Source organism: Argopecten irradians, chromosome 12, assembly GCF_041381155.1.
Source record: "Argopecten irradians isolate NY chromosome 12, Ai_NY, whole genome shotgun sequence".
Classification (NCBI taxonomy): domain Eukaryota; kingdom Metazoa; phylum Mollusca; class Bivalvia; order Pectinida; family Pectinidae; genus Argopecten; species Argopecten irradians.
In genome coordinates this window covers 41,510,891-41,523,120 of record NC_091145.1, presented here as the reverse complement: position 1 = coordinate 41,523,120, position 12,230 = coordinate 41,510,891, and the positions used below count along the sequence as shown (strand labels likewise).

At 38.1% G+C, this 12,230-nt stretch overlaps 1 protein-coding gene across 1 annotated transcript in view; it reads right to left on the bottom strand.

The window, feature by feature from the left end:
* Positions 1–388: 388 nt before the first annotated feature.
* The window catches only part of LOC138305111 (U3 small nucleolar RNA-interacting protein 2-like), a 30,188-nt gene continuing 18,346 nt past the window's right edge, over positions 389–12,230 (bottom strand). Inside the window, exons 11-15 of the mRNA XM_069245511.1 lie at positions 8,849–8,886; positions 6,366–6,428; positions 3,823–3,986; positions 2,601–2,683; positions 389–1,615 (exon numbers count right to left, since the gene is read on the bottom strand). Coding sequence (XP_069101612.1) covers positions 1,469–1,615; positions 2,601–2,683; positions 3,823–3,986; positions 6,366–6,428; positions 8,849–8,886 — 495 coding nt within the window. The 3' untranslated portion in view covers positions 389–1,468. The remainder of the gene's footprint in view (positions 1,616–2,600; positions 2,684–3,822; positions 3,987–6,365; positions 6,429–8,848; positions 8,887–12,230) is intronic.

Here is a 12,230-nt window from a genome sequence, read left to right as displayed (position 1 = left end):
AAATATACCACCAAATGACATTGACAACTATCTCCACTTGACCTTGACAAATGTACCACTAAATGACATTGACAACTATCTCCACTTGACCTTGACAAATATACCACCAAATGACATTGACAACTATCTCTACATGACCATGACAAATGTACCATAAAATGACATTGACAACTATCTCTACTTGACCTTGACAAATGTACCACAAAATGACATTGACAACTATCTCTACTTGACCTTGACAAATGTACCACAAAATGACATTGACAACTATCTCTTCTTGACCTTGACAAATGTACCACCAAATGACATTGACAACTATCTACTTGACCTTGACAAATGTACCACAAAATGACATTGACAACTATCTCTACTTGACCTTGACAAATGTACCACAAAATGACATTGACAACTATCTCTACATGACCATGACAAATGTACCATAAAATGACATTGACAACTATCTCTACTTGACCTTGACAAATGTACCACAAAATGACATTGACAACTATCTCTACTTGACCTTGACAAATGTACCACAAAATGACATTGACAACTATCTCTTCATGACCATGACAAATGTACCATAAAATAACATTGACAACTATCTCTACTTGACTTTGACAAATACATCACCAAATGACATTGGCAATTATACTACACGACCTTGACAATTAAATTACATGACTTTGGCAATTGCACTTCCATATGACTTTGATAATTATACTAGATGACCTTGACAATTATAATACATCACCTTGATATTTATACTACATTACATTGACTTGACAATTGTACTACATGACCTTGACAATTGTACTACATGATTTTGACAATTGTACTGCTACATAACCTTGACAATTGTACTTCCGCATGAACTTGAGAATTATACCACAGAATCTCACAGACAATATAAGCTTACTGTATTTACACTTCCATTACAATAAGTGATCCTTGCATGGTAAATCTTGTTAAACTTATTATTCTTTCGATGGGGTAAATCAGCATACAAGGGAAATCAGTTCTGCAATTGATTATTTGTCACATATATTTTTCTTCTTTGCTGCTTCTAAAAAACACAATATATATATATTTTTTTATAAGTTATGTTTTATTAGCTTCATTTTCAATATCAGTGTACATAGTTCAATTTTGTATCACCAATACAGACAACTTCAGATTAACGCCGTCTTCTTCAAGAATGTTACCATATTCCATTACAATTGATGGTATGGGAGTCATTGTCATAAAACAGAAAATTAAGATAGTTTTTCTTTGTGAAGAAAATAGTTTGGTAATAAAGTTTGCTTCTATCATTCATGGAAACCCCTCAAGTGCATTTTGTATTTTTGTTTGATGTAAAGTTTACAGGTTATCAGTTCTGTGGGTCCACTTCTTTTTTTTCATATTTCTGTTTAAGTCTGGTAATGACGACACCATTTCTCTCCCCTAGGTCGATCTGCTTCATTAATCATGATTTCTGTTTGAGTCTGATGATGACCACACCATTCCTTGCCTCTTTAATTCTCCACCATCTCCCTAACCGATGCTCCTGACCAATACCTGCTACTAACATGTTTCCATCCTTTGAAAACTTCAAACAGTTGACAAAGCCTTTCTGTAAAATAAAAATCATTTCTATCATGATATACTTGCTTTCTTAAATTTTTTATGTCAACTTTTCAAATTTAACTTTCACCAGCTTAAATCTCAAACTCAGCAGGTTATATAACTATATTAATCTCAACAAAAAAGAGAGACAGATAGTTTGGTTTGATTAATTAAACGTCCAATTAACGACTATGGACATGTAAGGAAAACTGGAGTATCCAGAGACAAATCACAGACCAGCAGCCAGTAGCTGGTAACTGCCCCACATGAGATTTAAATTCATGACCTAGAGATTGAGGGCTTGTAGTACCACCCCATATCAGACAGACAGATGAATGGACAATCTGATTATTCCAGAGAAAACAGCAGGGGGGCCCTAATTACAAACCAAACTGTGACACAGATAAAACTCAAACTAAGCTTACTTCACGGTAACTCAGAAACAGGTTACGGTATATATAGAGGTTACACAACGAGTGGTTGTTGGATATGGAATTTATTCCATACAAGTTAGTTATTTTTTTAAAGTTACAACAGACACGAGCTTTAGCAAGTGTCTTTTGTAACTTTAAAAAAATAACTTACGAGTGTGGAATAAATTCCATATCCAACAACCACAAGTCGTGTGACCTGTTTCTACCACAATTATATCCGCTTTTAGCCGATAGAAATACGACGAGGATAAGTACGCAATCCAAGAGCAGTTTTGGTGTCAAGCGGCGATCACAGCATAGCATGACGTCACTTGATTATTGATGATGTTAACAAAAGATGATACGACACTGAGAAAGCCAATCAGAATGCGTACAGAGTTTATATGTGAAAATTACCTAAATCACCCAATGTTACCATGGTAACAACATCTCACATTACACGGTAGAGTTATATCTTTTGGCCATGGCCAATCTACCTGGCACGTTTATCCTACATTGATAAACTAGTATGCAGATGTCAGACAAATAGGGGAGATAACTCATCTTCCTATAACTTACCACTGGCACTGTAAATAAAGGTGTTAACGACTTCATATTTTCTCCAGCTTTCCATAACCTGATGCAGCCATCTTTGGAACCTGCTAACACACAGAGTTATATAATGTCTTCATTCACAATAAAAATAACTAAGTGTGGGGAGACAGGACATGGTTTTTATTTTAGTAATGAGTTGAGGGGCTGAAGTGACCTGCAGGCTCCAAGATCATGAAACAAGTCTAAAACAGTCCTCAGTTTAGACTTCGCCAATCACATATTATGTCACAAAAGTAACATCATTTTTGATTGGATAAGCAAAAACTTATTTCTAAGACTGTTTCTTGATCCTGGGGCAGTTCTCATCTCAAATTTTCTGTGATTTTCTGTCAGAAACAACGTGCCAACTAAAGCTATTCAAAACATTACATTATAGTGGGATAGAAATGTGTTAAAGTTTGGGTAACAGTGCCCATAATTTTATATAATCTGCTACAGATCAAACTCTGGACATCAGAATTATTCATCACACTTGCAGTCTTTCCGTAGTAGACCGTACTTCAAAGATACTGTAGTAAACCATTAGTAAACCATAGTGTAAGATACAGCTAACTACGGTTAACTGCAGTAGTTGACCTTGTTAGACCTTAGTAGGCCATAGTACTGCCATAGCTAAACCATAGAAACCGTAGTAAGCCATACCCAGGTGTTCAAGGCCAGACCTTACTGAGTCATAATTAATCCTAGCAAACCGTACTTCTACTACAGTCTAATACGGCCAACTACGGCACACCGTACGGTCAAAGTACCATCTTCTGTTGTCTACTACAGTTAAGTAAGGTATACCCAAGGTCTTTCAAGGTCGAAATACTGTAGCCAAATTTTGAGTGATTTTTTTTTCTGGCCTTTCCCGCAGTTTTTCCACTGTAAATCCAAGGTTAACCCAAGGTCAGAAGTACAGTCTACTACAGTCATCTACAGTCTACTACGGTCTACTACGGTCTACTATGGTCTAGTACAGGTTAGTATGGTTCACAACTACAGTCTACTATGGTCCAAGGTCTACGGTTAACTACGGCAAAACAGCAAGTGTGACCACACTATCACATTTAACCATTCGAGCTAAAAAAAGGATGAATTTCTCCCTAGCCAAAAAAAATCTCCCTAGTCTATATATATATATATATATATATATGACCATTTGAACAAGACTAAACGAATCCTGACCAGACTGTTGGAATGTTACCTGATGCTATAAGGTCAGTATGCTGAAGTGACGTTAATGCTGTGATCCAGTTCTCTGAAGATGCTGCAGGGATATTTTGATTTTCATCACCGTCCTTTCTGCCATGTGCATTCTGTACTGTTACAAGGGGTTTCTTTTTCGCCACTACCCACAAGGCTAAAGAACTGAAATGCAACAAAGTGATAAGTTGCTATAATTTTCAGCTCCAGTAACCATCATAGGTATCTCCAATAAGTATCCCCTTTTTTCATGGTACAGTACAAACTTGTTACTACAATCTAACACCATTAATTCCTCAATCAATCTTAATTCTATGTCACATGTCTTCATCCTTATTCTCCTATATAAACCGTGTCTACATGTATTCCGTATAACACATTGTTTTCACCAACATCTGATTTTCACGATTTTTACCATAACATAGCTTGGTGAAATTTAAACTGGCAAATATTAATTGAGTAAGGGTAAGTTTATATTAGCTGATACCAAGCTCAATATAAAGGATAGTCTATCAACCTGTGGCCAGTCTATCATTTAAGACCAGTGAACATGTTTTCATTCGTTCTTGTATAAACTAAGCATGTCCGTTTGCCAGCTACCAATCTAAACATCAGTGCACAATGCATTACATCCGTAACTGTTTTACGTTATAAATATACAAGCGACATCATTTCTCTGCTATGATGTATAAATGTTTCTCACGAGATACACATATGTATAACACCTATTAAAGATAGAAACTGCATGTATGATACTCTACATGGTTTTACTTTCATTGGCGGAAAAAGAAAGTGGCGAAAATTGAATAACTCTGTAATATGCAAAGATAACCACTAAATTATTGTAATCAGATAAGCAACATTTTTGTAAGTGTTCATTTCTATACTTGGATACACCCAGTCCTCCCTGTTAGAAAATGTTGTATCCCAAGTATATGAGTATATATAATATGTATATATAAGTAAACTCAGACAAAAAACTAATCCCGTGTCAAAAGCTAATCCTTATGTCCCATATTTTACTTTGTATCCCTTTAAAAGTCAGTGTCATTTAGTGACATGCTAGGTTTAGGAGGTAGAACACAGCTGGATAGCCCTGAGAAAAACTATTGACCTGCAGTTACTTACAACCCAGAGTTGTGGCTGGTGGTGATACATGGATATCAGAACACTTTAACCACTACACTACCAAAGCCCCATCAATGATATTTTATTTATCTATATAGATGTCAGATAAACAAACAGTACTTACTTATCATCAGCACCATCAATGATATTTTATTTATCTATATAGATGTCAGATAAACAAACAGTACTTACTTATCATCAGCCCCATCAATGATATTTTATTTATCTATATAGATGTCAGATAAACAAACAGTACTTACTTATCATCAGCCCCATCAATGATATTTTATTTATCTATATAGATGTCAGATAAACAAACAGTACTTACTTATCATCAGCCCCATCAATGATATTTTATTTATCTATATAGATGTCAGATAAACAAACAGTACTTACTTATCATCAGCCCCATCAATGATATTTTATTTATCTATATAGATGTCAGATAAACAAACAGTACTTACTTATCATCAGCACCATCAATGATATTTTATTTATCTATATAGATGTCAGATAAACAAACAGTACTTACTTATCATCAGCCCCATCAATGATATTTTATTTATCTATATAGATGTCAGATAAACAAACAGTACTTACTTATCATCAGCCCCATCAATGATATTTTATTTATCTATATAGATGTCAGATAAACAAACAGTACTTACTTATCATCAGCCCCATCAATGATATTTTATCTATCTATATAGATGTCAGATAAACAAACAGTACTTACATGTCATCAGCACCATCAATGATATTTTATTTATCTATATAGATGTCAGATAAACAAACAGTACTTACTTATCATCAGCCCCATCAATGATATTTTATTTATCTATATAGATGTCAGATAAACAAACAGTACTTACTTATCATCAGCCCCATCAATGATATTTTATTTATCTATATAGATGTCAGATAAACAAACAGTACTTACTTATCATCAGCCCCATCAATGATATTTTATTTATCTATATAGATGTCAGATAAACAAACAGTACTTACTTGTCATCAGCACCATCAATGATATTTTATTTATCTATATAGATGTCAGATAAACAAACAGTACTTACTTATCATCAGCCCCATCAATGATATTTTATTTATCTATATAGATGTCAGATAAACAAACAGTACTTACTTATCATCAGCCCCATCAATGATATTTTATTTATCTATATAGATGTCAGATAAACAAACAGTACTTACTTATCATCAGCCTGATCAATGATATTTTATTTATCTATATAGATGTCAGATAAACAAACAGTACTTACTTATCATCAGCCCCATCAATGATATTTTATTTATCTATATAGATGTCAGATAAACAAACAGTACTTACTTATCATCAGCCTGATCAATGATATTTTATTTATCTATATAGATGTCAGATAAACAAACAGTACTTACTTATCATCAGCACCAGACACAAAATTAGACTCGTTAATTAAGGCCACACAATCGATACAGCCTCTGAAACAAAACATTTACATGTTTAGTATTGATACTGAACAACAAATCTAATCAGCCAAACTACCTTTATCCAAGTTTAAGGTTTTATTTGATTAACTGGTTAACATGTACAAAATCAATCATTCTTCAGAGTTTACTATCAGTTATCGTTATATCCACATTCTTGATACTCCAGTGGTTACTATCACTGTCATTATATCCACCCCTGGACTTTGTCATATCAAATCTGAATGCTCTTTTATAGTTCAGGGCTTGATATTTCAAGTAATAGTAACCTACTTATGTCCATGAAACATGAGCTGTGTCTCCCCTTTAACCTACTTATGTCCATGAAACACGAGCTGTGTCTCCCCTTTAACCTACTTATGTCCATGAAACACGAGCTGTGTCTCCCCTTTAACCTACTTATGTCCATGAAACACGAGCTGTGTCTCCCCTTTAACCTACTTATGTCCATGAAACACGAGCTGTGTCTCCCCTTTAACCTACTTATGTCCATGAAACACGAGCTGTGTCTCCCCTTTAACCTACTTATGTCCATGAAACACGAGCTGTGTCTCCCCTTTAACCTACTTATGTCCATGAAACACGAGCTGTGTCTCCCCTTTAACCTACTTATGTCCATGAAACACGAGCTGTGTCTCCCCTTTAACCTACTTATGTCCATGAAACACGAGCTGTGTCTTCCCTTTAACCTACTTATGTCCATGAAACACGAGCTGTGTCTTCCCTTTAACCTACTTATGTCCATGAAACACGAGCTGTGTCTCCCTTTAACCTACTTATGTCCATGAAACATGAGCTGTGTCTCCCCTTTAACCTACTTATGTCCATGAAACACGAGCTGTGTCTCCCCTTTAACCTACTTATGTCCATGAAACTAACACTATGTCCATGAAACAGAGCTGTGTCTCCCCTTTAACCTACTTATGTCCATGAAACACGAGCTGTGTCTCCCCTTTAACCTACTTATGTCCATGAAACACGAGCTGTGTCTCCCCTTTAACCTACTTATGTCCATGAAACACGAGCTGTGTCTCCCCTTTAACCTACTTATGTCCATGAAACACGAGCTGTGTCTCCCCTTTAACCTACTTATGTCCATGAAACACGAGCTGTGTCTCCCCTTTAACCTACTTATGTCCATGAAACACGAGCTGTGTCTCCCTTTAACCTACTTATGTCCATGAAACACGAGCTGTGTCTCCCCTTTAACCTACTTATGTCCATGAAACACGAGCTGTGTCTTCCCTTTAACCTACTTATGTCCATGAAACACGAGCTGTGTCTCCCCTTTAACCTACTTATGTCCATGAAACACGAGCTGTGTCTCCCCTTTAACCTACTTATGTCCATGAAACACATGAGCTGTGTCTCCCCTTTAACCTACTTATGTCCATGAAACATGAGCTGTGTCTCCCCTTTAACCTACTTATGTCCATGAAACACGAGCTGTGTCTCCCCTTTAACCTACTTATGTCCATGAAACATGAGCTGTGTCTCCCCTTAACCTACTTATGTCCATGAAACACGAGCTGTGTCTCCCCTTTAACCTACTTATGTCCATGAAACATGAGCTGTGTCTTCCCTTTAACCTACTTATGTCCATGAAACACATGAGCTGTGTCTCCCCTTTAACCTACTTATGTCCATGAAACACGAGCTGTGTCTCCCCTTTAACCTACTTATGTCCATGAAACACGAGCTGTGTCTCCCCTTTAACCTACTTATGTCCATGAAACACGAGCTGTGTCTCCCCTTTAACCTACTTATGTCCATGAAACATGAGCTGTGTCTCCCCTTTAACCTACTTATGTCCATGAAACATGAGCTGTGTCTCCCCTTTAACCTACTTATGTCCATGAAACACGAGCTGTGTCTCCCCTTTAACCTACTTATGTCCATGAAACACGAGCTGTGTCTCCCCTTTAACCTACTTATGTCCATGAAACACGAGCTGTGTCTCCCCTTTAACCTACTTATGTCCATGAAACACGAGCTGTGTCTCCCCTTTAACCTACTTATGTCCATGAAACATGAGCTGTGTCTCCCTTTAACCTACTTATGTCCATGAAACACGAGCTGTGTCTCCCCTTTAACCTACTTATGTCCATGAAACACGAGCTGTGTCTCCCCTTTAACCTACTTATGTCCATGAAACACGAGCTGTGACTTCCCTTTAACCTACTTATGTCCATGAAACACGAGCTGTGTCTCCCCTTTAACCTACTTATGTCCATGAAACATACTGTGTCTCCAACCTGTGTCCACTCTCCCTTTAACCTACTTATGTCCATGAAACACGAGCTGTGTCTCCCCTTTAACCTACTTATGTCCATGAAACATGAGCTGTGTCTCCCCTTTAACCTACTTATGTCCATGAAACACGAGCTGTGACTGTGTCTCCCCTTTAACCTACTTTATGTCCATGAAACACGAGCTGTGTCTCCCCTTTAACCTACTTATGTCCATGAAACACGAGCTGTGTCTCCCCTTTAACCTACTTATGTCCATGAAACACGAGCTGTGTCTCCCCTTTAACCTACTTATGTCCATGAAACACGAGCTGTGTCTCCCCTTTAACCTACTTATGTCCATGAAACACGAGCTGTGTCTCCCCTTTAACCTACTTATGTCCATGAAACACGAGCTGTGTCTCCCTTTAACCTACTTATGTCCATGAAACACGAGCTGTGTCTCCCCTTTAACCTACTTATGTCCATGAAACACGAGCTGTGTCTCCCCTTTAACCTACTTATGTCCATGAAACACGAGCTGTGTCTTCCCTTTAACCTACTTATGTCCATGAAACACGAGCTGTGTCTCCCTTTAACCTACTTATGTCCATGAAACACGAGCTGTGTCTCCCTTTAACCTACTTATGTCATGAAACCCTTTAACCTACTTATGTCCATGAAACACGAGCTGTGTCTTCCCTTTAACCTACTTATGTCCATGAAACATGAGCTGTGTGCTCCCCTTTAACCTACTTATGTCCATGAAACATGAGCTGTGTCTCCCCTTTAACCTACTTATGTCCATGAAACACGAGCTGTGTCTCCCCTTTAACCTACTTATGTCCATGAAACATGAGCTGTGTCTCCCCTTTAACCTACTTATGTCCATGAAACACGAGCTGTGTCTCCCCTTTAACCTACTTATGTCCATGAAACACGAGCTGTGTCTCCCTTTAACCTACTTATGTCCATGAAACAGAGTGGTCCATGAAACATGAGCTGTGTCTTCCCCCTTTAACCTACTTATGTCCATGAAACACGAGCTGTGTGTCTCCCCTTTAACCTACTTATGTCCATGAAACACGAGCTGTGTCTCCCCTTTAAACCTACTTATGTCCATGAAACATGAGCTGTGTCTCCCCTTTAACCTACTTATGTCCATGAAACACGAGCTGTGTCTCCCCTTTAACCTACTTATGTCCATGAAACACGAGCTGTGTCTCCCCTTTAACCTACTTATGTCCATGAAAGACACGAGCTGTGTCTGTCCCCCTTTAACCTACTTATGTCCATGAAACACGAGCTGTGTCTCCCCTTTAACCTACTTATGTCCATGAAACACGAGCTGTGTCTCCCCTTTAACCTACTTATGTCCATGAAACACGAGCTGTGTCTCCCCTTTAACCTACTTATGTCCATGAAACACGAGCTGTGTCTCCCCTTTAACCTACTTATGTCCATGAAACATGAGCTGTGTCTCCCCTTTAAACCTACTTATGTCCATGAAACACGAGCTGTGTCTCCCCTTTAACCTACTTATGTCCATGAAACACGAGCTGTGTCTCCCCTTTAACCTACTTATGTCCATGAAACACGAGCTGTGTCTCCCCTTTAACCTACTTATGTCCATGAAACATGAGCTGTGTCTCCCCTTTAACCTACTTATGTCCATGAAACACGAGCTGTGTCTCCCCTTTAACCTACTTATGTCCATGAAACACGAGCTGTGCTGTGTGAAACAGAGCCCTCCTTTAACCTACTTATGTCCATGAAACACGAGCTGTGTCTCCCCTTTAACCTACTTATGTCCATGAAACACGAGCTGTGTCTCCCCTTTAACCTACTTATGTCCATGAAACACGAGCTGTGTCTCCCCTTTAACCTACTTATGTCCATGAAACACGAGCTGTGTCTTCCCTTTAACCTACTTATGTCCATGAAACACGAGCTGTGTCTCCCACTTTAACCTACTTATGTCCATGAAACACGAGCTGTGTCTCCCCTTTAACCTACTTATGTCCATGAAACACGAGCTGTGTCTTCCCCTTTAAACCTACTTATGTCCATGAAACACGAGCTGTGACTTCCCTTTAACCTACTTATGTCCATGAAACCACGAGCTGTGACTTACCCTTTAACCTACTTATGTCCATGAAACACGAGCTGTGACTTCCCTTTAACCTACTTATGTCCATGAAACACGAGCTGTGACTTCCCTTTAACCTACTTATGTCCATGAAACACGAGCTGTGACTTCCCCTTTAACCTACTTATGTCCATGAAACACGAGCTGTGACTTCCCTTTAACCTACTATGTCCATGAAACACAGCTGTGACTCCCTTTAACCTACTTATGTCCATGAAACACGAGCTGTGACTTACTTACAGTGTTTCTATGTATGTCCTAGAACTTCCCACTTACAGTGTTTTCTATGTATGTCCTAGAACTTCCCACTTACAGTGTTTCTATGTATGTCCTAGAACTTCCCCACTTACAGTGTTTCTATGTTGTCTAGAACTGTATGTCCCTAGAACTTCCCACCCACTTACAGTTAGTTTTCTATGTATGTCCTAGAACTTCCCACTTACAGTGTTTCTATGTATGTCCTAGAACTTCCCACTTACAGTGTTTCTATGTATGTCCTAGAACTTCCCCTTACAGTGTTTCTATGTTGTCAGTCCCTACATGTTTCTATGTATGTCCTAGAACTTCCCACTTACAGTGTTTCTATGTATGTCCTAGAACTTCCCACTTACAGTGTTTCTATGTATGTCCTAGAACTTCCCACTTACAGTGTTTCTATGTATGTCCTAGAACTTCCCACTTACAGTGTTTCTATGATGTCTAGATCCTTAGTGTTTCTATGTATGTCCTAGAACTTCCCACTTACAGTGTTTCTATGTATGTCCTAGAACTTCCCACTTACAGTGTTTCTATGTATGTCCTAGAACTTCCCACTTACAGTGTTTCTATGTATGTCCTAGAACTTCCCACTTACAGTGTTTCTATGTATGTCCTAGAACTTCCCACTTACAGTGTTTCTATGTATGTCCTAGAACTTCCCACTTACAGTGTTTCTATGTATGTCCTAGAACTTCCCACTTACAGTGTTTCTATGTATGTCCTAGAACTTCCCACTTACAGTGTTTCTATGTATGTCCTAGAACTTCCCACTTACAGTGTTTCTATGTATGTCCTAGAACTTCCCACTTACAGTGTTTCTATGTATGTCCTAGAACTTCCCACTTACAGTGTTTCTATGTATGTCCTAGAACTTCCCACTTACAGTGTTTCTATGTATGTCCTAGAACTTCCCACTTACAGTGTTTCTATGTATGTCCTAGAACTTCCCACTTACAGTGTTTCTATGTATGTCCTAGAACTTCCCACTTACAGTGTTTCTATGTTTGTCCTAGAACTTCCCACTTACAGTGTTTCTATGTATGTCCTAGAACTTCCCACTTACAGTGTTTCTATGTATGTCCTAGAACTTCCCACTTACAGTGTTTCTATGTATGTCCTAGAACTTCCCACTTACAGTGTTTCTATGTATGTCCTAGAACT